This window comes from Mustela lutreola, chromosome 2 (assembly GCF_030435805.1).
Source record: "Mustela lutreola isolate mMusLut2 chromosome 2, mMusLut2.pri, whole genome shotgun sequence".
Taxonomy (NCBI): Eukaryota; Metazoa; Chordata; class Mammalia; order Carnivora; family Mustelidae; genus Mustela; species Mustela lutreola.
In genome coordinates this window covers 53,696,054-53,723,515 of record NC_081291.1, presented here as the reverse complement: position 1 = coordinate 53,723,515, position 27,462 = coordinate 53,696,054, and the positions used below count along the sequence as shown (strand labels likewise).

The 27,462-nt window shown below is 41.0% G+C and overlaps 1 protein-coding gene across 8 annotated transcripts in view; it reads left to right on the top strand.

Annotated features, from left to right (window-relative positions):
• Nucleotides 1–4,501: 4,501 nt before the first annotated feature.
• The window catches only part of TAMM41 (TAM41 mitochondrial translocator assembly and maintenance homolog), a 61,024-nt gene continuing 38,063 nt past the window's right edge, over nucleotides 4,502–27,462 (top strand). For all 8 annotated transcript variants that reach the window (XR_009350801.1, XR_009350799.1, XR_009350800.1 and 5 more), the window contains exons 1-4: nucleotides 4,502–4,798; nucleotides 7,465–7,647; nucleotides 10,026–10,118; nucleotides 18,221–18,371. Coding sequence is in view for 5 of the 8 variants with exons in the window: in XM_059161760.1 (XP_059017743.1) it covers nucleotides 4,649–4,798; nucleotides 7,465–7,647; nucleotides 10,026–10,118; nucleotides 18,221–18,371 (577 nt within the window). In the remaining 3 variants the exon portion in view is untranslated. The remainder of the gene's footprint in view (nucleotides 4,799–7,464; nucleotides 7,648–10,025; nucleotides 10,119–18,220; nucleotides 18,372–27,462) is intronic.

Below are 27,462 nucleotides of genomic sequence, written 5' to 3'. Positions count from 1 at the left end.
ATGATGATGGTTGCTGAGTTGAGGGCATAGTGCCAGCAGATCGGGTCTGCCATGCGCCTAGGCCCTAACCCTAACCCTAGGTTCAGTTCTGAGGGTTCTGTCCTGAGATTCCTGGCACACAAGCCCTGAGATTGGGGACACCTGAGCAATACCAGAGGACTCAGCCTGCCACCCAGAAGGACCACACCCACATTTGATGGATCCATGGACACAAACCCAGAGCCAGACACTACCATAATTCGCGCCATCAATTCAACCCCTTGGGAGGCTCCTACAGCACCTTCAGTTCAGAGCTACCAAGCACCAAGGCCCTGCTGAAAACCCTAGGTTGGGTTCTGAGAGTTCCATCCCCAAGGGCGAGGCCCCAAATCTCCAGAGATTGGGGACACCTGAGCATTACCTGTGGACTCAGTCTATCACCAAGAAGAAAACAGTGACATATGGAGCTCCAAAAAAGATTCAGTGTAGGGAAATCAACATGGCCACCAGAGGCACACACGCATTTAGTGGGCCCCTGGACACAAACCCGACCCTAGAAATGCCCCTGACTCATGCCTTCATCTCAGCCTCCTGTAAAGATCAAAACTGCCTCCATAAAGGGCCTGTCATACCCCCAGGCCCTAACCCTTATCCTAGGTTGGTTTCTCAGAGGTCCATCCACAGAATCCTGACTCCAAAGCCCCAGGCATTGGGGACACCTGAGCAATACCAGAGGACTCAGCATGTCACCCAGAAGGAAACTGTGCCATTTGGAACTCCAGAAGGGATTCAGATTAGCAGAAACCTGCATGGGCAGCTGTGGCCACCCCTACATTTACCCAGCCCATGGACACAAACCCAGAGCCCGACCCTCACCCTGAACTTGGCTCTCAACTCAGTCCTCTGTGAAGATCGAAAGAGCACTGGCAGTCCTGGTCTGCCATAACCCTAGCCCTAACACTTACCATAGTGTCATTTCCGAGGATTTTGTAACGAGAGATTTCATGGGTTTTTTAAAAGATAGACTACCTGAGCCTTGTCCTAGTGAAACCCAACCTAATAAGGTCATTGTTAAAGATACAAAACCAACAGCTGGATAAATCAGAAAAATGAGGCCCAACTTTCACTGAAAATCAAGTGGCATTTACCTGCAGTTTAAACGGCTCTCTAACGTTTGTATTGCATTGGTATGAGAGCTCTAACAGAACCCTAAAGCGATTACATAGAACACCAAGCCTTATTAATAGCCTTCTAACTTAGCAAGCCATGGTAATTTTAAAAAGAACGGATGAACTGCTAGAAGCAAGGAGATTTCTGCTGAAGAATGCAAATGCATTCTCTGCCATTGCTTCTGCCTCTTGCCGGAGAGAGGCAAAATGCACACAGGCATATGATGGAACTTTCCAGTTGATAGTTTTCCATTATCAGGAAGGAAAGTGTTTGTGAAAATGAAAATTACTGATAATTAGTTGTGAATGCCTGTAAGAGAGAAAAATGGGGAAACATTGCAGAATTTTTATTTATATCAAGGGCTGAACCTCGTGGGTGGCCATCTGAATTGGTATAATCTTTTGGAGGGGATTTTGGCAAGGTGCAGACCCTTTGATTCAGCAATTCCACTTCTAGGAATCTACTTTATAGCAATATTTGTACAAGTACACAAAGGTCTATGTATGAGGAATATTCACTGTAGCATTGTTTGCATGTATGAAAAAAAGAAAATAACCTCTGTAACCATTTTGAAAATATTTAAACAAATGATGGCATATCCATATTTTAGAAAAATTTGCTGCTAATGGATGGAATGAGATAAATCTATATATTTGACACAGAAAGATGTTTCTGATATGTTAAGTGAAAAGGGCACATTGCTAAACAGTATCTAGTATTTTAAATTTTTTTAATTTAAAAACTTTTAAAAAACATTTTCAAATGTTTTTAATGTTAACAGATATGTAGCAAATATCTGAAGGAATAGGTACCAAAGATTATCAGTGGCTATCTCTGGGAGATGGTATAATAATTTTGTAATGTTTACACTTTTATGAGCATAGATTACTTTGCAAAGAAGGGGAAGAACAAAAGAAACATGGCTGGCAGAGATATATTCACTGTATTTATGTGAAAGGTTTTAGTGTAATTCTGCAGTTCTGTAATTTCAGATTCCAGCAATCTGGGCAAGGGTGTTATTTGGTCGGAATGAACCCAAATGATTGTGCTCACACAGTGAGAATGAGACACAGTCCCTATTCTGGTCTTTAGCTTGTCCCTTTGGCTAGTGCTGCTGCTCGTCAAACTTGGCTGACAGAGTAGAAGTAGCTGCTTTTCCTTTTCCTTTCCTTTCCTTTTCCTTCTCTTGTCTCACCCATTTTAGAAGGCGCTAAAACACTGTGGTAAAGAACCTGGCCTTTGGAGTTCCTGAGCCTTGGGTTCAGATCCCGATTTCACCACTCTTCTAAGTGTGTGACTTTGAGAAATTTGCTTCTCCTGTCAGGACCTCTGTCTCCTCACGTGAAAAATGAAGATTCTAGACATCCTGCTTACTAGGGTCTTTCAAATGATGAAAAGAGAATAGAAAATGCAAGGAAATTTATCTTGATAAGTCCTGAGTAATACATGGAACTGTTGAATCACTATGATGTACACCTGAAACGAATATAACACTGTGTTAGCTACATTGGAATTAAAATTTTTAAAAAAGAAAGTGTTTGGGAATAATAAATATATCAACAAGTATCACCTACTATTGTTATTGTCTTGCCCTATCAATTCTCTCTTGGTAGAATCTCTTCCATCTACCTTCTGCCTGATAAACTCCTACCCATTCCTCAAGCTCTGGCTTAGATACCATCCTTGCAAAACCTCCTCTGGTCTCTCCCCACACACCTAGAGCTGATTAACAGTCCTTTGTCAGAGCTCCCACAGCGTCCTGGGCTCCCCAGCTTCATTTGCGTGTGACGTTCTGGGTTCTCTTGTCTGTCTCCTTTACAGACCCTGACCTCCTGCAAAGCATCAGCCCTGGTCTACCCATCTCAAATCCTCAGCACTTACCTCAGTACAGGGCTCAAAGTTTGAATTCACATAACCTTTATTTCAACTTGAATTAATCCCCTCTCTGCCTCTATTACCCCTGGCCAGTCATCTTTCATTCCTGGTGAAACTATGGTAACAGCATCCTAACTGCTCTCCCTCCCAATCCAGGCTGACGTTCAGCTCTGAATTTTAGCTGCACTTTTTGTCACAGGCTAATGTGATCTAAGCACACTGCTTTCTATCTCTAACAGTCAGCTTCCTTATCTGTAAAATGGAGACAATAACCTCCTCCCAGCCAGTAGTCGAGGGGACTCAAGGAAAACTGCGTGTGAAGGGCATCAACATTACCCAGATTTGACCATTGCTACTTCTGCTTTTTGCTTACTTATTTATTTATTTTGGTGAGGGAAGGAGAAAGGGGGGCAGAGGGAGAGAGAGAATCTGAAGCAGGCTCCATGCTCAGCGCAGAACCAACAGGGATTTCCATGTCAAGCCCCTGAGATCATGACCTGAGCTGAAATCCAGAGTTGGCTACTTAACTGCCTGTGTCACCCAGGCGCCCCACTATTTCTGTTTTTTGAAAGGCAGTGTGCACCAGGGAAGAAGAAAAGAGTATCTGAAAAGTCTCTGTCCTGGAAGTTAAAGTACACCCTGTGATTCTGAACAAATTTCTCTAGTTATACCTAAACAGGTGAGCTCTCTCGTAGGGTCTGTTTCCTCCAGAAATTGCATTTGATATGCCCTGCTGTGAGGAGCGTAGCTCCTCAGGCAAAGAAGCAAAGATCTTCTCTACCCTTAGAATTAAATACAAATATCAGAGAACATTGGTGAAGTCCTTTATCATTCATGGAAGACTTTCATGTCCATCATTGGATTTGAAAAGGGCTTTTGTGAGGGGAAAAAAATCACAGCCAAATTTTAACAGTGATAATTTCTGGATGGTGGAATTGGGCATGATTTTAATTTTATGTATGCTTTCCTAAACCTTCAAAATCTTCGATTTTGGAGCTGGTTGGAGATGATGGTTGCATTACATTGTGAATGCACTAAATACCACTGAAGTGCACATAAAGTGCACAATTTTATGTTAGCTTTGTGAATTCCACCTTATTAAAAAAAAATCTGCCATATACATGCATGAATTTACAGCCATTTACTGAAATGTGTTTGAGTCGAGAACAAAAACGGATTCTTCCAATTTTAGTATATGTGCTGCCTAAGCGAGCACCAAAAACGGATTCTTAAGCCTCAAAAGCAGTTCAATTAGCCGCACTCTCCGCACCCACATCTCCAAGTCACGGGTCGAGGCAGCCAGCCTGCAGAGCGCTCCTCCGACCGCGAGGGGTCTCCGCAGAGCCCTCGCGTCCCCACCCGTGGAGGAAGCGTCTTCTCTTGCGCCTTTGAAGCGCGTGTGCACGCGAGAGGCGTGGGGAGGATTGGCCTCTCGGCCCGCAAGACTGCCCCCTGCTCCAGCGTCCATCCGCGCCGCTCCCTTCTTTTCCCACCCGCGGCTGTAGCCTTTTGCTGTCCGGGCCGTCCCCCAACTTGCATCTCCCCACCCTGAACCGGCTGCCCCAGTATCGGTTCCCCGGCCCGCTGTCCTCTGCCCTTCGTGCTCCGCGAAGTGTGTCTGTCTATGATCCTGGGCCCCATGGCGCTGCAGGCGCTGCAGAGCTCGGGGGTGGCCTTCCGCAAGATCCTGTCTCACTTCCCCGAGGAGCTGAGCCTGGCTTTCGCCTACGGCTCCGGGGTGTACCGCCAGGTGGGGCCCAGTTCAGACCAGAAGGTGAGCTGGCCCCGGGGCAGGCACCACGCCGGGAATCGGCCTGTTTTCACGAGTTCCTTTTTGCCCTGGATCCCTCCAGAGCCCTAGAGCTGCCCCTCTACTCTGCGCATTTCACGTATCCACTAGCAAATTACAAACCGTAGAAATGTTTACCTGGTATGACATCATGAGCTGAGTTTTGAAGGTTAAGTAGGAGCTCACTTCGGTGTAGAACAGGAGATGCAATTATGCGGAGGGCAAAGCTGATGGAGAGGCAAGATGGAAGACAAGAAATAATTTGCCTGTTCAGTGTCCTTAGCCTTGGCTGAACATTAGGGTTTTCTGAGAATTTTTAAAATGCTGATGCCTGGGTTCCACTTGTGGAGATTCTGATTTACTTGGTCTGGGATGAGACCTGGGCTTCGGGAATTAAAAAAAAAAAAAAAACTTACCTGGTGAGTCTAATGAGCAGCCAAGTATGAGTCTCATCTATAGCTGTGGGAGAAAGTACGAAATGATGGCGGGTGGTTGTAGGGCCAGGGCAGATGCAGTGAAGTTACCAGGAAAAGCGTGTGTATTTACACACGCTCAGGACTTAACAAGAGTCTATTTAGGACTAGGAGTTGTTACTCTTCAAAGTTGCCTGAGTGCAATAGCAGTGAGGGTACAGTTTTCATTATGATTGCCGACTTTTTCCTGTCAATAGGGGGAAAAAGTTTGCTTCCAAGGTGGAAGCAAGATTCAAGACCTATGGAAGTGGAGTAGCAAGCAACTATTTTCATTTAAATGAGGCTGTTACTGACTTTCTCCATTCAGGCTTTAAAGCTTTTGCTAAATCAACATAAAAAGAGCAAGAATCTAAATAGAGATGTTTTCTGGTGAACTGGATTTTTATTTGCTGTGGTTAACGCCCAGTTTAACAATTCATTGTCACACAAACTAAGGAAATGATTGTGATAGGGCCTCCTTGATTTGGACACCTGACTAATCTGTTTTTAGGTTAAAGTTTGCCTGTTCACTTACGGGTAAGGCCATCTATACTTGTTGCTTGAATTTCTGTTTTTCCAACTATACAGTATTTAATGCTTTGCTTTAAGTTGACAACATATGAAAATTTATAGATTGTAGGTATGTAAGAAATTATAGATCAATGTAGGCTAGTTGTTTTTTTCTAACATACATTAACATAATTACACATTTTTTTAAAAGATTTTGTTAATTTGACAGACAAAGATCACAAGCAGGCAGAGAGAGGAGGAAGCAGGCTCCCTGCAGAGCAGAGAGCCCAATACGGGGCTCGATCCCAGGACCCTGGAATCATGACCTCAGCCGAAGGCAGAGGCTTTAACCCACTGAGCCACCCAGGTGCCCCTGGTTACACATTTTTTAAAAAAACATGTCCACCCCAAATCTTAAGTTTCACCAGTGGTTTGTGGTTTTTGAGACACTTAGAGCAGGCTTTAGCCTCCTGATTCAATAGCCACTTCATTTTTCAATGGAGATTTTCCTTTGATTAGGCCTGGAATTTCCTCCAAGAAAAGGCCCTTTCTTCCCTTTCCTTCACCCTCATTCCCTACAAGATAACAAGCCTTATAGATTGCAATAAAAAGTCTCTATCCCATCAGTCCCTACCCTCAGTGCCTTACTTAATGTCTTCACTTCTCACCCAGACTTCTGCAGTTAGCCCCCTGTGTTGTTTCCCACTTTTAGTCATCCTTCCCTTCAGTGAGCTCTTCTGCAGAAAGATTTTTTTAGCATGGCAACCCAGCCCTCCTCTGGTCTCCCTTGCTTGTGTTCTTTTCCAGCATATCAAAGTAAATGCAACATCCAGAACATGCCTAGCTCTCATATGCATAAGAGTGCTTTCCTTTAACAAGACTCCCTTCCCTTCCCCATGCTTATCCTTCCACCAAGCCTGCTCAACTCTTGTACCTTCTTCAAGACTCAGATTTATCAGAGTCTTGAAGAATGTAATTTCATAGCAAAGTTTCTCATTTCTGTTCTGACCCCATTTTGAGTAAAATTAGTACATTTTGCATTCCTCTATCAAGTTCATTTAGTGATAATTTGTCTATTCTCCCCAGAAGACTCTCTTTACCTCTACCCCAGGATCTATCAGAGCTCCTCGTAGGTGCTCAGTGAGTGGTTGGTGAATGGGTAAGAGTTAAAATAACTTATTTTCCATTACATAATGCTTTTCAGAGCTTATCCATCCTGTGTTATGTGATCTGGAAGAAAAGTGGAACACATGTAGCTACATTTAGATGAAAGGCCATGTGTGGCATAAGCTTCAGCACTCAGAATTTGGAACCAGACTGTGTCTGCCACTCATTAGCTTTGTGTCCATAGGCCTGGAACTTACTCTGTGCCTTGGTCTCCTTTCCTATAAAATTGGTATAATGTCAGTACCTACCTTGTAGGATTGTTTTGAGGCTAGACTGAACTATGATACATACAAAGTATTTGGAAGAGTGCTGGCAGGACCAGACATGTGGAGCAAGCATTGCCCTCACTATGCACGTTGATGAAAGCAAGCTCAGACTGGTTCCAGAGACTTGCTTAGATTTCTGATGACAGCCTCAGGTCTTTTATTTATTAATCATAATGGCATAGAATTTTAGAGCTTTCCACTCTATCTAGGTGCCTTTCGAGGAATTAAAACTAAAATCTCTTTTCTTCATTCTCAGAATGCCATGCTAGACTTTGTTTTCACAGTAGATGACCCTGTCACATGGCACTCAAAGAACCTGAAAAAAAATTGGAACCATTACTCTTTCCTAAAAGTTTTGGGACCCAAGATTATCACCACTATCCAGAATAACTATGGCGCTGGAGTCTACTATAATCCATTGATCATGTGTGATGGTAGGGTAAGTGACTTTGGACGTTTGTCTTAACTTGGGTGGTTATTAAATTAAGTATTACAATACCAGCTAAATATATATTCTTACAGTCAGGAAGTGTTCACATTCCTGCTGGATAAAGGTGGTTGAGAGAGACTGTTAATTACTGCCTTTGGCCAGTGCTTCTCGAATTTGAGGGAGCATCAGATCTCCTAGAGGGCCTCTTAGGCACACAGATTGCTAGGCTCCCCGCCAGAGTTTCTGATTCCATAGATCTGGGGTGATGTTTGAGGAATTTTTTTCTAAGTAAGATATAATTATAGAACATTGCATTAATTTTGGGTATACAATGTAATGATCCGATATATGTCTGTATTGCAAGATGATTACTACCACAATAAGTTTAGTTAACATTCATCACCACACACAGGTATTGTTTTTTGATTTTTTTTTTTTCTGATAGGAGAACTTTCAAGACTTACTCCCTTAGTAACAAGGGTTTACATTTCTGACAGCTTCCAAATGATGTCGCTGCTGCGGCTGGTCTGGAAAACACACTTTGAGAACCATTGCTTTGGTTAGTGGGACAAATACTCAGGCCCACTCAGGATGAGGGTATCACAGGTAGTCAAGAGCATGTGATGCTGTGCAATAGGAACCTTTTGGTGCCAGCAAGTCGGTAGAATTTGAGGAGGCACCCCATGTCCCTGTTGGAGAGTAGCTAAACAGCACAGATCACAGCAGAGGATTGTCTGATGGCAGGAACCCTGCCAAATTTTCACATGAAGGGGCCCAATCTCTAAGAGAGCTGCCAAGAACTAGGCAGGACTGCAGCCTAAGAGGACCAAGGGGGGACTAAGTCATATACCCCCTAGAGATAAGCCGGGCTACTGGTGACATACAGGTTCCATCAGCTCTGCCAGTTCTGCTCTGTGCTGCTGTTGGCTTCGAGCAATCTTACTTTGATGTGCTGGTGAATCACGTGAGGATCTCTTTGAAATGCAGATAGTGATTAAGGTGGTCTGGAATGGTGCTTGAGATTCTGGGTATTTTGACCAGCGCCCAGGTGATGCTGATACTACTTATCAATGGACCAGGCTTTGAAGGGCAGGAGGTTGGAGTACTGACTTAAGGATTTTGAAGACCTGTCTGAACTTGGCAGAAATGAGTACTATGACTGATTAGTGATGTCTGTATAGCCTTTAGGCCCTCTGTTTACTTTTCTGATTGGGGTCTAATCCTGCTCCAACCTGAATTTTGCAGTTGAGGAAATGAGGGTTCAGAGTGGACATGACTTCTATAAGGTCATGCAACTCGTTATAATGTGAGAGGCCCCTAACTTCCAGGTCAGTGGTGTTTCCATTACTACCCAGCTGTTCTGTGCCTGCATTAAGGAGGGCTTTCTGCTGTATTGTGGCCAGACTGTAGGGTCGATAGTGGCTTAGTGCAGTGTTTCACATCTACTTTAGTCATGCCAAACATGTAACTTTGTTCTTTCTCCATAATTAGTATTATGCTGAGCCTATCTCTAATTAGTGGTTTCAACAATATTATAAGCTCCAGTAGCCAAATGTTGGGGCATAATTATATGCCAAAGGGACTGTACTTTTTAATTAAAATTCTTAAGCTACTTTTTAGATATTTGTAGCCTGAGAAGGCTGTTTGAATACTGAAGTTTAGCAGAGTGAGTCTGAAGTTATTTGTTGAAGCAAATGGGATTTTGTAACCTGGAACAACTACATTCAGGGTTTGTACACATTGCTTTTGAAATGAGCTTGGCCATAATTCCATGTGTTTAGCGCTGATAAAGGGGTTTAATTTTTAGATGTGGCTTTGAAATTATAAGTGTTTGAAATACTTAATAGTGAAAGAGAAATTCACCATGTAAAGGATGTTGGTGAAAACTTCTACGTAAAGAAAATTTCTTGTACTCTGTGATGAACATTGGAAGCCCAGACTGACATTCGGGACCTAGTTTTTGCTCAGCTATTAATGGTGCCTCCTTGGGCACACCATTTATTAGGTCTCTTATTTCTGAAATGAGAAACACGAACTATATCTTTGCTTCTCACACTGTGGTGCAGACCCAGTTTTTATTTCCAATTTGGTGAGGACCAGTATGTGCTAGATAGCAGTAGAGAGCCATTGTGCCTTTATCATCACAAGAGCCTGAGTGAAGATAGTGATTGCTTCACCTCACATCCCTGAGGGGACAGATGAGTCTGGGAAACTAATCCTTTGTGAAAGATTCTGGTGGAGATGTGTGTTTTCACAAGGCAGAAGTTTTAAGTGGTTTTGGAAATCAAAGTGCTACTCTGGTCAGATTTTTTTTTCTTATATTTTGCATTTGCAAAAGCAAGTGTGGTATTTTACTCTCTTTCATGCCCATATCTTTTCTTTTCTAGCTTATCAAATACGGGGTCATTAGCACTAACAGTTTGATTGAAGATCTTCTCAACTGGAATAACTTGTATGTTGCTGGACGACTCCAAAAACCGGTGAGCAAGTGTTTTATTGGCTGCCACAGTTAGGAATGTCTCTCCTCTCTGAACCTGACCTTGCTTTGATCTGTGTGATTACAATGAGATGGAACTCCAAAACAGAAATGAATTTCAGACTCCTTTTACTCCATATAGAATTTAGTGCCAAATAACATCCAGATATTATCCACACTACTCCTGCCTTCTCTCTAAAGATACCCCAGTTGTCTGAATGAGGCTCAGAATCAGTCCATTTGGGCTCAGGAGGATGGCAGGAGAGGTGCCCAGTGCCTCAGTGGAACCTCTGTCAGCATGACCCAAGTCACCATTCCAGAATGTAAGTGCCACGGGGCACTGTTTGTCCACTGATGTATCCCAGCAGTGCCTAGGACAGTGCCTGGGACATAGTAAGCATCCAGCAAACATTTTTTGAGTAAATGAATGAGTCAGGTAGTATTTCAGAAGGGAGTAGATTCTGATCCCCTTTCTTACCCTCCTCAGGCCCATGGTGAGATCCTGTTTGAAAGTCCTTCCTTGGGCACCTGGGTGGCTCAGTGGGTTAAAGCCACTGCCTTCGGCTCAGGTCATGATCTCAGGGTCCTGGGATCGAGTCCCACATCGGGCTCTCTGCTCAGCAGGGAGCCTGCTTCCCCCCCACCCCTCTCTTTCTCTGCCTGCCTCTCCATCTACTTGTGATCTCTCTCTGTCAAATAAATAAATTAAAAAAAAAAAATCTTTAAAGTCCTTCCTTCATTTGGGTTGCCACCAGAGGAGGCTGTGGGGGGTAAGATTCCCCTGGGTTTTAATAAAAACAAAACAGGAAGGTGAAATCAAGAGAATGGCCCAACCGACTGAGCCACCCAGTCTTCCCAAAGGACTTGAACTTTTGACATTGTATTCTTTTTGCAGATATATAGCCTATTTTCTATGAAGGAGTGTTTTCATAGTTGAACGATGCAGAATAGTAATAGTTGCTAATATCACAGCAAGGAACAATTTTCTTTGTGCTGTTAGAGGGTCTCAGGCCCCAAAACAAGGTACATGGTTTGTTCTCAAATGTCTCCCATAAGAGTGATTCTGCTGCTCCTCTTTTTGTCAGTTATAGCAAAAAATTAGAGATTTATACAACCTTAGCTCACTTGGTTGTGTCATAAAAATGTCTATTGAGTGGCATGTGGGTGGCTCAGTCGGTTAAGCATCCAATTCTTGATTTCAGCTCAGGTCATTATCTCAGGGTCATGAGTTTGAGCCCTGCTTTGGTCTCTGTGCTGGGTGTGGAGCCTACTTAAGATTCTCTCACCCTGGGGCGCATGGGTTGGTTCGCTGTCTGTCTGCGTTTGGCTTGGGTCATGATCCCTGGGTCCTGGGATTGAGCTCAGAGCTGGGCCTCCACTCAGCAGGAAGCCTGTTTCTCCTTCTCCCATTCCCCCTGCTGTGTTCCTTCTCTCTGTGTCTCTCTGTCAAATAAATAAATAAAATCTTAAAAAAAAAAAAAAAAGAGAGGCGCCTGGGTGGCTCAGAGGGTTAAAGCCTCTGCCTTCAGCTCAGGTCATGATCCCAGGATCCTGGGATGGAGCCCCCCCATCAGGCTTTCTGCTCGGCAGGGAGCCTGTTTCCTCCTCTCTCTCTGCCTGCCTCTCTGCCTACTTGTGACCTCTGTCTGTCAAATAAATGAATAAAATCTTAAAAAAAAAAAAAAAAAGATTCTCCTTCCTCTCCTCTGCCCTTCCCCCCACCCAAATCTCCATTGATGTACATGGGTGGACGCAATTCTCTTACCTTGCTTCTGAACTTAGAATTTAATGGGATAGCTCATTAAAAGATCAGAAACACTTGATCAGGACAATAGGCATATAGGTATGTCCATATATAAAATTTGTCAAGCTGTACCCTTTAGATTGGTGCATTTCACTATGTAATTTTTACTTTATTTTTTTATTTATTTTTTTTTTTAATTTATTTGACAGACATCACAAGCAGGCAGAGAGGCAGGCAGAGAGAGAGAGGAGGAAGCAGGCTCCCTGCTGAGCAGAGAGCCCGATGCGGGACTCGATCCCAGGACCCTGAGATCATGACCTGAGCCGAAGGCAGCGGCTTAACCCACTGAGCCACCCAGGCGCCCTAATTTTTACTTTAGTAAAAACATTTTTTTTTAAGATTTATTTGAGAGAGAAAAAGTGTGTGTGCATATGGGCACAAGCGAGAAGAGAGGCAGAGGGAGAGAGAATTCTGGAGCAGACTTCCTATGGAGTGCAGAGCTTGACTTGAGAGGCTTTATCCTGAGATCATGACCTGAGCCAAAATCAAGAGTTTGGCCACCCAATTGACTGAGCCACTCAGGTACTCCAGTAAAACATTTTTCTTAAACTTCAGAAACAATGGGATTACTAAATTAATTTCATATACATAAATGAATTTCTCATTTCTAAGCTGGATAACTATTAAAGATAATCCAGTAAAACTGGATAATTAGTAAAATAATTTAATAAATAGATATAATTGAAAATTTGTAGATATTATCTTCCCAAATTTTTTTCTTTTTTCTTTTTTTAGTTTATAAAACATGGGGGCACCTGGCTGGCTCAGTTAGTGGAGCATGCAACTGTTGATCTTGGGTTGTGAGTTTAAGCCCCATGATGTAATTAGAGATTACTTAAAAACATGAAAGAGATTTAAAAATAAAATAAATTTATAAAATAATGTAACCTAATGGAAAGACTAATGAAAACAGAATTAGAATCTTCAGGTCTTATTCATTCCTGCCACTTGTTAGCTGTTTATGTGAACTTGGGAAACTTGTTCCTATCTTTTTGAACCTCAGGTAATTTATCTGTAGGATGGAGTAACAAGAAAGTACTTGCCTTCACAAAGGTGTTGACAAGTAGAAGCAGAATGATAATGCTGGAAAGAACACGGGTGTTTTAGAATGAGATCTAGGGTTTGGGTCCCAGCTATGACAAACCCCAGTTATGTGACCTTGTACCAGTGACTAAATTTCCCTGAGCCTTAGGATATCCTCCTCTGTGGATTAGTTTGACAACATCAACCTTAAAAGGCATTTGAGAAATGCCTCGATCTAAATTGCCTGGCACTTAATAGATACTTAGGAAATGATTGTTCCTTTCTCTTTGTCCTTGCCTATCTCAGAGTTATTTTGAGATAAATGAGATATTTAATGTGAAAATGTTCTATTATTATCTGTACTATGCTTTGTACTTGGAATATTTCAATTTTTTTTAAGATAAGTTTTAGAAAATGAAATGCCATAAAGTCTCAGAATTTAGCACTGGAAATAACCTCAGATTTTATCTAAATGTCACATATCCTGATAAAATAAAAACAGCAACTCAAGACAAGTAGTAGTTGCTATACTCATCTTGATCAAAATTGCATTTCTCAGCTAACTTGTAAAAGAAAATGTTATTGAGGACAATGACTGCCTTTCAGGTTTATTAAACTAATAACTGAAGAAAATTAGGCTATATTAAGACTCATTTGAAAGTGTTGAGCATAATACATGGTAAAAAATAAAATAAAAAATTATGAATGGGTGAATTAACTCTTTCACCCATTAGCATTTTCCTTCCCTGTCCATGGAAATCACTGTTAACCAGAGAATGGTCAGTGGTAATGATCTTTAAACCAATGATTTTTTTTTTACCACTAGGTGGCAGCAAGTAGTAGTCAAACGTGAACAAATCTCATGAGAAAGGGTTGGTGGTAGCCTTGTGGACCCCCTCCCCAAAAAAATAAGTGAAGGTCTTAGAATCGTGAAATGAGTACAAATTCTGTTTTTATGTATTTTAAGAGAAGGAGTTGTTTTAAATTATATTGTCTAAACCTTTAAAATTATCTTCCATATTGCAAATAGAACAAAATTTCTCAATTCAGGTCTTTAAAAGGAATACGCAGAGGATGTATGGGAACTCTGTATTTTTTGGTCAGTTTTGCTGTGATTCTAAAACTGTTTTAAAAAATAAAGTTTATTAGGGGTGCCTGGGTGGCTCAGTGGGTTAAAGCCTCTGCCTTTGGCTCAGGTCATGATCCCAGGGTTCTGGGATGAGCCCGCTGAGCAGGGAGCCTGCTTCCTCCTCTCTCTCTCTCCCAGCCTCTTTGCCTACTTGTGATCTCTGTCTGTTAAATAAATAAATAAATAATCTTTTAAAAAAATAATAAAGTTTATTAATAATATTTTAAAAATATAAAGGAATACCTTGCTTGAAAAGATGGACATTTCTGGGGAAAAAAATAAGTATAAATTAAATTTCTATCATACTTTACCATTAACTTACCTCATAACTGAGGTTAGATAAGTCACTTTTATTTCTAGTGTAGCTTTAAGTTTCTGAGTCACTTACCAAATCATTTTTCAAGGAAAGAGCAATGAAATTTGAAGTATTTAATAGAATCTTGTGGTCAGTTCTTTTTTAAGTCAAAAGAACTTTAAAGAAATTTATTTAATTTAATTTATTTATTTAAATTTATTTATTTAACCTAAGTCTGGATTTTTGAATTTCATGCTTTTAGTATATAGATAATTTGGTTTGAATTTTTAAAGCATTCTCATTGATATGTCATAGCCTTTTGCTACCTAGTTAAGAGAATTTTAACTTAATATATTCATTGCAGTATTTTTTCTTATTTTGCTAGTAATATAGATATTTTATAACATAAATTATTGAGTATAATTCACATACCATACAATTCAACCATTTAAAGTGTACAGCGGTTTTTAGTACATTCAGCGTTTTGCAATTATTACCATATTGTAACTTCAGTGATTTACTTTTTGTAGCCAGAAAAATCCCAGTGGTATTAAAGATCCCTGAAAGAGAGTTGGAAAACCTGACTTACTGCTCTTGGCTCTGCCCAGCTGTGAGCAAATGTTTGTGCCGCTAGCCTTTGAAATGCAAAATTTGAGCCATTAATTTACTTATTCAAGAGACGACTAAGTTTCCCCTCTGTGGGTGCTAAAGGAATAGAAAAATACCACCACATTGCTGATCCTGGAAGAACCCACAGTCCAACAGATAGATGATAACGTTTCATCCAGCTCGAATGTTCAGGGTTTCTTCTTGGTCCTCAAGCAGTGACCATTTAGAAAAATTAATGTTTCTGGCCATTTGGAATGGAAAACTTCTGTGGAAAGTGTCATTTGGTTACTAGTTGAGTGAACACTAGGTAGGGCTGTGTTCTTTGTGACTATGACTTTACTGATTGCAATTCAAGGACTGTCTCCATGTGACTGTATTATAGAGGAAACCACCGCATGTGACTCTTTTCTATCTTGAAAGGTACTCACAAATCTCTCAAGTTGAGCTTTTGAAAGTCCCTTCAAGCTTTACTCCTTCCTCTCTCCAGTAACGATTTTCCCCTTGGCAGTAATGTTAATGCTATCTATGCGGTTCAGGTCGGGGCATTCCCAGTAAGATACAAACAGCTATTCACAAATCGAAGGACTTTCTTTTTTTCCCAGGCCTCTCTGGCAGTGTCCCAGGGGTTCACTGGCTTGACTCTGAACCACAAATAACAGTGCTGCTGAGACAAGTGCCTAGGTCACCTTACACTGGAGAGCCAGATCAGCACAGTAGCAGAGTCTTCTGAATTGACATTTTTCCTTTGAGTAAGGATGCTTTTATTTTTATTCTCTTAACCTTACTTAGCAAACTGGGTTTTTTCACTAAGTAGAGTGACTTTCTTGGAGAACAAGTGTATTGCTTTGAATAGGAAAATTTCCCCAAACTTACTCTGATTTGTTAGCATCTTCTGTTTTTATTGAGTTTCTGTAAAAGCCACTGAAAAGAGAGAGGATGATGAATTATTGAGAAGGACCTGGTGAATGAAGATGAAGAACAGAAATAAGGAAATAAACAGGCTTCACAGGGTTTTAGAAAGAGCTCTGGATAAATCAGGGACCTAGGTCCTCTTTTGGTGTGCCACTACTTCTCAAGGGAAGATCTTTTAACCCTCTGGGCCTCAGTTTCCCAATTAGGAAAATGAGGACGTTGCCCTCCTAGACCTGATTCTTTATGGAATACAAAGTTTGGGAAAGTTATTCAAGGAGTGAACATAGGAGTTATATAGGAACTTAACATTTCTTTTAATCAACTTTCCAGATAAGAAGTTAACCAGAACAACAACAACAACAAAAGTTAACCAGAACAGATCCCTAACTGAATGCATGAAAATAATTCAAAAAATTTAGAACTGGATCTGCCAAGTATAAGGGTGTTACCCTGATTTTTGCCATCAACTCATTATGCAATGTTGGGCAAGTCATGCTACTGGACTGCACCTTCATTTTCCTTTCTGCAGATGATTGCAGTAATGCTAAACTCACCCAAGTGCTGAAAGGCCTAATTAAGGGCTATTAAGTGCTGTAATTACAAGGGAGGAGTTGGGAGTATTGAATAAGGCATCTTACCTTCCATAGAGAGGTTTGGTTATTATAAATATTCCCTTAGGAAAAAAGTAGGGACAAAAGGTAAAAGATAGAATTTAGGTTCTTAAGTTAATAAAATAGTTGTTTTATAATACCGTTTTTGACAATAAAAAGAAGAAATTACTTTGAGACATACATCATCTTTTCTCCTTGCAGTCTAATAAAATTTTAATTTTGTTTCTGATAGTGTATGTCTTTTAATGCCATCTTAATTTTTCTCAGAAAACATCTTTATTTGACAAATAAAAGTCAACTTAAGCCCCGTTTTCTAGAATTGGGGAAGATTTGGTGACAGCACTAAATGGTTTACAGAAGGTAGATACATTTCAGATAGGTGAGGGTCCTTATTAGGAACTTGCAGACTCTTCCCTTGTTTATAGACAGTCAGTTAGAAGCAGCCTGATGGTTTAAAAAGATTATACTGGGAGTGTAAATTGGCACAAGCACTCTGAAGAGCCATGTGGCATTTCTACTTCTAAATATATACCTGCAAGCAGTGGTTCTCAAAATGTGAAGGTTCCTTGACCATCTAAGAATTTGTCAGAAATGTACATTTTCAGGCCTGGCTTAGGCCTCCTGAATCAGAAATGCTGGGGAATGGGCCTAATAATATGCATTTTAATAAGCTCTCAAGTGATTGTTGGTGCTTGCTAAAGGTGAGAATCTCTGGCCAGGGAAATTCTTGTATTGTGCCCAAAGATAGAGAAGGAAGCTCACTTCAGCTGAGGGTCGTATGCTGTATCTCATTTAATCTAACCAACAACCTTATCAATTTGGTTCTGTTATTAACCCCATTTTACTGATAAGGAATTATGGCCATAGTCACAGAGCTACCAAAAGATGGAGATGGGTCTTGAACACTTTCCTAACTACAGTGCCATCTTCAAAACAGAATCTCAGAGCAGACCGGAACAATTTGTATTTTAATGGATTTGAGGAAAGTCAAAGACAGCACCTTCCACTGTGTATTCAGGAGAAAAATCCTTTTTATTGATCAAGGCATTCACTAGTACATTAGGTACTTTACATTTATTACTTCATTCAATCTTTGCAATAATTCTTTGATGCACATTTATCGCCATTTTATAGATGAGGACTTAAGTTCAGAGAGATTAAGTAATTTGGTCAAATTCACGAGCTAGTAAATACCTGGACCTGAGCCCATACCTACCCCCAAACGCATGCTGTTTCTACTCTAGCTAATTTTCTTTCCTTTTTTCCTTAGTCAGGTTCACAATCAGTTCAAAATAAAACATGAAGTTCTTAGATTATATATGGATAAGAGTAGAGGTGAGTTCTAAATAAAGAAGTAAAATGCCTTTGTTTACCATAAAATTAAGTAAATAATCATGAGATTATAAAATTTAAAAATACAAAATTTCCCGAAGGATGTTTATTTCATTTATACTGACTTCTTTTTCAAAACCTATGGAGAATTTCCTCATTTAAGAGAAATATTTAGTTTGCTTTCTTTCCTGTATCATGATATCTTTGATTCTGGCAAAGAACACAAGCCTCTGGGATTTCTTATTAGAATAATTATTTCATGTCTACTGGCCTAATATTTCAAGATCTTCAGCGCAAAGGGTTTGGGATAGTTTCAGTCCATGCGTGAACCCATAGCTTGAGCAGTAGTCCACTTTGACATTTTTCTTCTAAATGTTCTGCTTTTTTGCAGGTAAAGATCATAGCAATGAATGAGAATGTTGCTCTTAGGTCAGCCCTTGATAAAAATCTGAAGAGTGCTGTGACCACAGCCTTCCTCATGCTCCCTGAAAGCTTTTCTGAAGAAGACCTCTTTATAGAGATTGCTGGACTCTCTTATTCGGGTTAGTAGACTTGGTGCTCATGTTTTCTGCAGGAAAGAGATGCATTGTTTTTGTTTGTTTGTTTTAAAGATTTTATTTATTTATTTGACAGATAGAGATCACAAGTAGGCAGAGAGGCAGGCAGAGAGAGAGGAGGAAGCAGGCTCCCTGCTGAGCAGAGAGCCCAATTCGGGGCTCGCCTGATCCCAGAATGAGCCAAGGCTGAGGCTTAACCCACTAAGCCACCCAGGTTCCCCAGGAGATGCATTGTTTGAAGACCACGCATACAGACATTCTGCTTCTCACTCCCTGCTGGAGCTGCAGGCCCATAACCCCCCCACACCCCCATCCCACCACCTCCTCTGGCGGGGAGGGGGTCGGACTGCCAGAACCCCAGGATTTGCCTCCTTGCCTCCAAGGGCTCTTCCTCTCCACCTCTGTATGTAAATCACCCCAGGGTAGTCTTACAGTTGTTACTATTCATTTTCTTTTGGAAACAATTCCAAACTGACAGAAAAGTTTCATTAATAAACAAAGAACTCCCATGTGCCCTCCACTGCCCTTTGCCAGTTTTAGTGTTTCCTCACATTTGTGTTATCATCCTCTTTGTCTCAATGGTTTTCTAACTGGAGTGTGCATCCGAATACCCTAGAGGTACTGAGTGCACCCCCACACAGCTGCTTTGGCAGATCAGGGGTGGAACTGAAGAATTTGTATTTCTAGCAAGTGGGTGAAGCTGATGCTCCTGCAGCGATCCCACTCAGAAAACCACTGCTCTCTCTTTACCTGTAAAGATTATATCATGTATTTTTTTCTGAAATATTAGAGAGTAGCTCACACATATCCTGTTCCCTTCAAGCCAAATAGTTCCAATATATGTTTCCCAAGAACAAGGACATTCTCTTCTATAACCACAGCACAGTTACCAAATTCAAGAAATTTTACACTGAAATTTTATCAGATAGATGATCCATAGTTCATATGTTGCAGTGATGTTCTTTCCCCCTCAAGTACACAGTCAAGGATCATATTTATTAAAATGCCCTCTCTCTTCTATCTTTTAATCAGGAACACTTCCTTAGCTTTTCTTTTTCTTACATGACATTCACATTTTGAAGACTTAGACCAGTGATGTTTGTGCCCTGATAAGCAGAGTTTTTTCTCTTCTAAGCAATCCAAGAGGAGACATTTGAAGATCATTCGAATCTCCTGCTTCTTATCAAACTTTCCGTCCTAGATAGAGCATTCATTGAAGATTCATGCTCCAACCAGTCTTTATTATGATGGTTACAAGTGGGGACTTTCCAACTCCCCCACTCCTTGACCATTAAGAAAAAGCTTTCCCATCTTCCCCATTTATTGGTTTATTTATCTAAATCTTAACTTCCTTTCCCTTTCTTCTTAGACAAGTGTGTTCCTCAGAGCTGTCAGGGGCCCCTTCAAAGGGAGAGGGGAAAGCTGAGAGGATATAGCCCGGGGCCTCTCACCCTAGCTGCAACCAGAGGGGAGCTCCCCTTCCTGTTTAATGTATTAAGGATCCATGTAAAATTTTATTTACAAAAAAAGTAGTCCGTTACTTTAAAAAGTTTGAAACCACTGTCTTAAATAAGTATCTTCTTTCCCAACTTTTAAGTGTGAGTCAAAGAACTCTGTGCTGAAAACATTTCAAAAGCAGTTTACTCATTTTCTGAATCCCTGTACAGGTAAGATTTTATGAAACTATAATGCTAAAAGAGACTGTGAAGGCCTTGTTCTCGAGTTTTTTTCCCCAAAGTGCAGCTAACAGAACTACAGCTGCAGTTGTAACACTGGAGAGAAGGGAAGTGACGTGCCCTTGGTCTTGGTCACATGGTCAGCTCCACATGGCAGCATCCCTGACTTTCAACAGGAAATGGAGGGGCAGAGGCTGCTGTGGCTGGGTACCAGAATAAATGGGCCTTTGTGCAACATGTAGGAAAAGGGGGTCACCCTGATAAGATGATTCCCTTCCCTTGTTCCCTTGTGAAAAAAGATGGGCCCAAAACCTTTTATAAAGGGTTAGCTTTGTGGGAGAATGATGCAGAGCCAATTTCTCCTTTGCCCACACCATTGCCACTCCTCCATTTCCTCCACTGTGATCAACATCAGCGTAGTGTCAGGTGGATACCAGGAGTTCCTATAAATTCTGAACATTGACTCGAAGTGTCTTGAATGGCATAACTGCCTTTATGTATTAGCAAATTTCAAGTTAGCATGCAAGCTGCTATCAGTCTTCAGCTGATTCTGTTTTGCCTCCTGGATGGGCCCTGTTTTATATTCCTGGTTTCTCCTATACTGTGAGACATGTACAAAGTGTTCAGTGAGTTCTTGCTGACTCATAACAGTATCATTGTCTGTTTTGCTTCTTTTTTTTTTTTTTTTTTAAAGATTTTATTTTATTTATTTATTTGACAGAGAGAGATCACAAGTAAGCAGAGAGGTAGGCAGAGAGAGAGAGGAGGAAGCAGGCTCCCTGCTGAGCAGACAGCCTGATGCAGGACTCGATCCCAGGACCCTGAGATCATGACCTGAGCCGAAGGCAGCGGCTTAACGCACTGAGCCACCCAGGCACCCTGTTTTGCTTCTTTTATAATTTTTATGAAGGACTGGTGTGTAGCAGTGCTATACCAGACATAGTAGGTGGGGAGGGGGTTAAGTAGAAAGATTAAAAAATCAGTAGGTCCAGGGATATATAGATAAATCGATCATTGATTCCATCATTGAATTCTCACACCATAACCCTGTTAGTTCAGTCAATATTTCCTGTGTGCCTTCCATGTGCCACACACTATGCTAGGCCCTGGATATACACTGGTGAGCCTGACATGAGTAAGACTCCTCGTGGAGTTCGTGTTCCCTTGGGCAGAGGCAGGTGGTAAAGAAGCAGAAAGGCCATTTTAAAGATCACCAAGTGCAATAAAGAGAAGAAAAGAAATCCTGAGGAGGGTCACCTTTACCTTGGATAGGCAGGGAGGGCCCTCTAAAGTGGTGATGTCTAAGTCCAGATCTAGTAGTGGCAGGGAGCCCACCCTGAGCTGATGGGAGAAGGGCACATGGGGAGAGCTGCTTCCTAAGGGGCAGGTCTTAACCTTGGTGTGCCTGATTCTGGCTTTCTCAGCTTCTAGTTTCTCCCATTTCTCATCTTGTCTCCTCTTGCTCCCTTGCCATTATATTATTTATTGCTTAACTCGGATTTGGATCTGAGAATTTGGCCAAGGATCCTACATTACTCACTTTGCTGAGGTTGGCTTCTTTTTACTGCAAAACTTAGGACACAATACTTGGCACATCCTCTCCAGAGGGAACTGATTCCAAACCTATGCAGTCCCCAGTTTATAAATGAGACATTTTCCAAAAAGCAGTCTATCAGCCAGTTGTTTAGAACTGGGAACATATTTTTACACCAAGACAACAGCATATGATATTCCTAAACCAGGACACTGTATAATTTATGATTACCTACTCCATAAAATAATGAAATTAGAGTAGAATAGTGAGGATAGGGAAGGATCAAGGCCCTACAGGTAGATACCTTTCATGGTGTGAGACCTGCCCCAGGCCATGTGTTGAAAAGCAAGCTTTTCCTCCTTGATTTCTGAGAACCCAATATCCTTGAACTAATTGGATTCTATCCTGTCGGCAAACCTCCCAGGGCCCCCAGAATATTCCAGACTACAAATTAACTCACCAGTTTCATTTTTATTTACAACTTTGGACATTTATTTTCTATGTTGCTCCTAACCTGCATAGGTCAGCATTTCTCCCTGGAATGGGGTAAGGATAGGGAAACAGGAAACAGCATCTCTCCATGTTATTGGACAAGCTCCTGCCAGTAGTTACTAGCAGAGGCAAGATCTGTCTGTATTACTAGTAGTAGTAATAACTCCTTGCATTTTATATAGTATTTAAGGATCACTTTGACTGGCTTGGGGGGTCGGTATTGATGACATTATTGTTGTAAATGATGGTGAGAAAGGAGTAGGTGGAAGATGAGAGCCTGCAGAATAGGGGAGGAGAAAGCTTTCTAATCCTTCGGTTATTCTTAGAAGTCAGCATTTAAGTAAACAGAAAAGGAAAACCAAATGAGCTTTAAAGGGTCACATTGACCTTTCTCATGTAAGTACAAACTATTAAAATGACTAATTTTACATAATGATCCTAGTTTAACATTTATCAAATGAATCAGCATCCCATACCTCATGAAGAATTAAAGCTATAATTTCTGCTCTAAAGAACTTCACATTAATAAACATGTAGTCATAGTGAGTCAGTGATAGACTTAAAAAACAACACATATAGAAAAGGTAGGGAGTGTGAAAGAACATGGCTTATTTAGGGAAGAAGGAATAGATTGATGTAACTGAAGTCCATGCCTCATAACAGGAGAAAATAGCACTTATTGTTATGTGCCAGGAACAACTCTCAATATTTCTGATCTAATAACTAATAACTAGTTTAATCTTTGCAGTCTTCTTTTGATTTGCATGCTCATTTATTGCCCTGTTTTAAGATGAAGAAACGGAGGCCCAAATCTTTCTGGTAGGTTCATGGGTGGTGGAGCTGGAATTGTAGCCCATGCTCTTCACCATTTATCTTCATTGCTTCTCAGGTATTTTGGAGAAGAGGTTAGGCCCTGGCCAGGCCAGATAAGGCATTGAATACAAAGTCAAATGAGACTGGAATTTGATATCCTGTACACACCTGGGAACCACAGGAAGTTCCAGACATTGTGAGGTGGCATGAGATTTGTTGCTGTAGAAAGATCGTTTTGCCAGCACTGTTCAGGAGGGAGAGAGACTAAAAATAGGGAAAGGCCTTACTCATTGAGCAAATAAGGACAAGAGTCTCCTATGCCAAGCACTCTCTAACCTCTGTGGATGAAGGAAATAAATCAGGCGGGCATCGACCCTGAGATTTGGGGGGCTTTCATTCCAGTTGAAAAGTCAGACAGCAAACTCATGGCAGTGCTAGAATAGGGGAGGAAAGCTAATGTGGCTTATAACCAGGGAAGTCTTTGTGGAAGGTGACATTTGAACTGAGCACCAACGGATAAGGACCCACGAGGAGAGCCCACATGAGAGCTGTCTGGCAGAGAGGGGTCTAGTTAGGACTGTGCCCATGTCCAACCAGCCTCACGTCCTCGGCCTCTGGAACAGTGCTGTGGCACAAAGTGGCACAGCACACTGTCCATCTTTGTTGGCTATTGATAGGGTGAGTGGTGATGAGGCCTTGAATTAGAGTAGCATCTCAGCAAAGTGCACAAATTCTTATGAGAAGAATTGACATTCAGCCCTTAACTTCTTAAATTAAGTATCTTATTTTGTACCTTGCTGCCCTTTTTTTTTTTTTTTTAAACATTCTACTCATGGAAGGCAGAATTAGGGAAGTGTTTAAAAGCTGGGGCTCTAGAGTCAGAGGTCTGGGTTCAAAGCCTGGCTGTATTTTTTATTTTTTGTCTTCAGGCAAGTTTCTTAGCTCCTTGTAATTCAGTTTTCTTCATCTTTAAGGAAGGGTTTTATATAGATTAAATGCAATCATACATGTAAAGTGCTTAACACAGTGGCTGGCTCTTGGTAAAGGCTCAGTAAGTGTTATCATTGTCATTTTGGATACGTGATTGTACTCACACAGCCCCTTGATGTAATAAAATGTAATAAAAGAAAGGGAAAGACCACCGTCAGATCTTAGTTTGAATACTGGCTTTGTAGAGGTGCTTGAACCTTTTGGAGCCCGTTTTCTTATCTGTAAAACAGAAGAACTGTCCTGTTATTTCAGTGAGGTAGTATAGAAAAAAGTTCCTAACATCACACCTCTTTGATAGTTGGTGCTTAGAAAATTATTGCTATCATTATTTATTACTGTTAACATAGTATTCCTGGCCACACAGTTTTTTCTTAGGTTGAGACACCATTATTTGCCCATTCAGTGATAGATGGACATCCACGTTGGTTCCACTTACCATTGTTTTATTAATGCCATGGCTGTGAATCACTTTGGAGAAATTACTTTGGTAGGGAAATGGGGGAGAGAGGGTCACTAACTTCCTGGGATGTGTTCTCCAAAACAGAATTTTGTTGTTAGTTAAAAGAATTACAAAACTTGTTACATGTTGACAAAAATTAACAGGCATTAGAATCCACTTAGATCAAGTGGATTCGTTTGGTCCTTTCTTGTCCTTACGGAGTAAAAAACACCTTCAAGCACTCTTGTGTAAGAGAGAGAATGGGTTTCTTTCAATGCCAGATTGTCTGAACACAAGCTCAGCTACTTCTAGGAATAAGACAAAGCGAGGAAGTTTCCAGTTGAGTGATTCTTGGAGAAAAAAAAATTAGAACTGGGTGCCAGCCCTCTGAAGTATGAGTAAACATCCTCATTTCTGGATCCTAGTAAAAGCCAGTAAAGAAACTTCTTCTCTGGAGAGCTATTAAGATTTATTGCATGAGAATCGAACCATCTGAAACCTTGCAAACAGTGCCATTGGATTACTTGACTATTAGAGATAGACTAAGTAATTTGGAAGCATATTTCTCTATGCTTGGCAAGCTTGAGCTTTTGCTGAAGCCTCAATTGGACCTCTATACTCAGTCACTGGTTAATTTCTGAGTACTCCAGAAGGGATATTAATCGTCAATAATACCTAATGTTTATGGATTACTTACTGTGTGTCAGATATTGTTCTGTATTATGTGTATTAATGCATTTAATTCCTGAATCTTATAAGCGACCTACTGTTATTGCTTCCATTTTATATTTGAGGATACTGAAGCCTAGAGAAGCTAAGTAGCTTGCCTTGGGTCAGGTAGCTTATGAGTATCAAGCTAGGACATAAACACAGGGGATCTGTTTCTAGAACCCTTTGCTCTTCTACCAATGGTCTATTGTGGTGGGTATCATTTCTGGTCCATGCCTGGGACAGGCTTCTCCCAGGTCCCTGGGTGACTTATCTCCCTCCCCCAGCCGCTCCCCTGCCCCTACCCTGTCATCTTTCTCTGCTTGTGTTCTCTTCACAGCACTGTCTGAAATACTGATTATTTTATTTGTTCGTTAGTTGGTTTGTCTTTGGTCTTTGTTCCACTACTAGAATGTAAAGGGCAGAAATGTTTGTCTTATTTTGTCCTTAGAGTGGTACCTGACACATTCTAGCTGTTTAGTAAATATGTAATGAATGAATGGATGGATGACTGTAATATCGGTTCCTTCTTGAACCAGTATTGTCAACCTGATTCCTCCCCTTCCCTTTCTACACTGATCTCTTTTGTGTTCGCTAAAGTGTGGAAAAGAAAAGGTAATTCAAATTCATATCACCGTGTGCATCAGCTATTTATTCCTTTTTTTTTTTTTTTAAAGATTTTTTATTTTATTTATTTGTCATAGAGAGAGAAACGAGAGCAAGCACAGGCAGACAGAGTGGCAGGCAGAGGCAGAGGGAGAAGCAGGCTCCCTGCCAAGCAAGGAGCCCGATGTGGGACTCGATCCCAGGACGCTGGGATCATGACCCGAGCCGAAGGCAGCCGCTTAACCAACTGAGCCACCCAGGCGTCCCTATTTATTCCTTTTTTTAAAAAGATTTTATTTATCTGAGAGAGAGAAAGAGGTGCAAAATAGGGGGAGGGGCAAAAGGAAAGGGAGAAGCAGGGAGCCTGACCTTTGGCTCTATTCAGGGATCCTGAGATCGTGACCTGAGCTAAAGTCAGATGCTTAACTGACTGGGTCACTCAGGTACCCCAAAGCTATTTATTCTTATCTCATTGTCTTCCACATGCAAGTGGTATGATATGGTGTCTTTTCTGCAGCCATGGAGATATTTGGGGGAATATATTTTGAATGGTACAGTAGACTGCCTCCTAGAAATACTGTCCTAGTTATCTGTGTTTAAATAAGTATTGTATTGTCCACATACAGAAGAATGACTTTGGGCCCTTTTCTCATACTATGCACAAAATAAACTCAAGATGGATCATGTATAGAAGAGTCAAATGTAAGACCTAAAAGTCGAAAGCTTTTAGCAGAGTGACTTTGGGTTAGGCAGGGGTTTCTTAGATATACACCAAAAGCACAAGCAACAAAGAAAAAATAGATAAATGGGAAAACTGTATGAAAATTAAACTTTTGTGCTGTAAACAATACCCTCAAGAAAGTGAAAAGGCAACCAATAACTTGGGAGAAGAGATTTACAAATTGTATATCTGATCAGGAATAACACCAGAATATATAAAGAATTCTTGGAACGCAATAAAAAGACAAATAACCCAATATTAAAATAGGCAAAGGACTTGAATAGACAGGCTTTCAAAGAAGGTATACAAATAGCAAGTAAGAACTTAAAAAGATGCTCAACATCATTAATCATTAGGGAAATGCCAATTAAAACACCAGAAATGGGGGCGCCTGGGTGGCTCAGTGGATTAAGCCGCTGCCTTCGGCTCAGGTCATGATCTCAGGGTCCTGGGATCGAGTCCCGCATCGGGCTCTCTGCTCAGTGGGGAGCCTGCTTCCTCCTCTCTCTGTCTGCCTCTCTGCCTACTTGTGATCTCTCTCTGTCAAATAAATAAATAAAATCTTTTAAAAAAAAAAACACAAAAAAAAACACCAGAAATGGTGCTTCGTACCCAGTACAATGACTATAATTGAAAGACAAGAACAAATGTTGACAAGGATGCAGAGAAATTGAAACTCTCATGCATCATTGATAGGATTGTAAAAGGGTGCAGCTGCTTTGGAAAAATAGTTTGGCTGTTCTGAAGATATTAAACATAGAGTTACCATATAGCCCAGCAATTCTGCTCTTAAGTATCTACTCAAGAGAAATAAGAACACATATATGCACAAAAACCTGTACACAAATGTTCATCATAGCTTTATTCATAATAAATAGCCAAAAAGTGGGAACAACCCAAATGTCTATCAGGTGAGGAGTCGATTAAAAAAATGTGGTACATAGGGGCACCTGGATGGCTCAGTGGATTAAGCCTCTGCCTTCGGCTCACATCATGATCTCAAGGTTCTGGGATCAAGCCCCATGTTGGGCTCTCTGCTCATCGGGGAGTCTGCTTCCTCCTCTCTCTCTGCCTGCCTCTCTGCCTACTTGTGATCT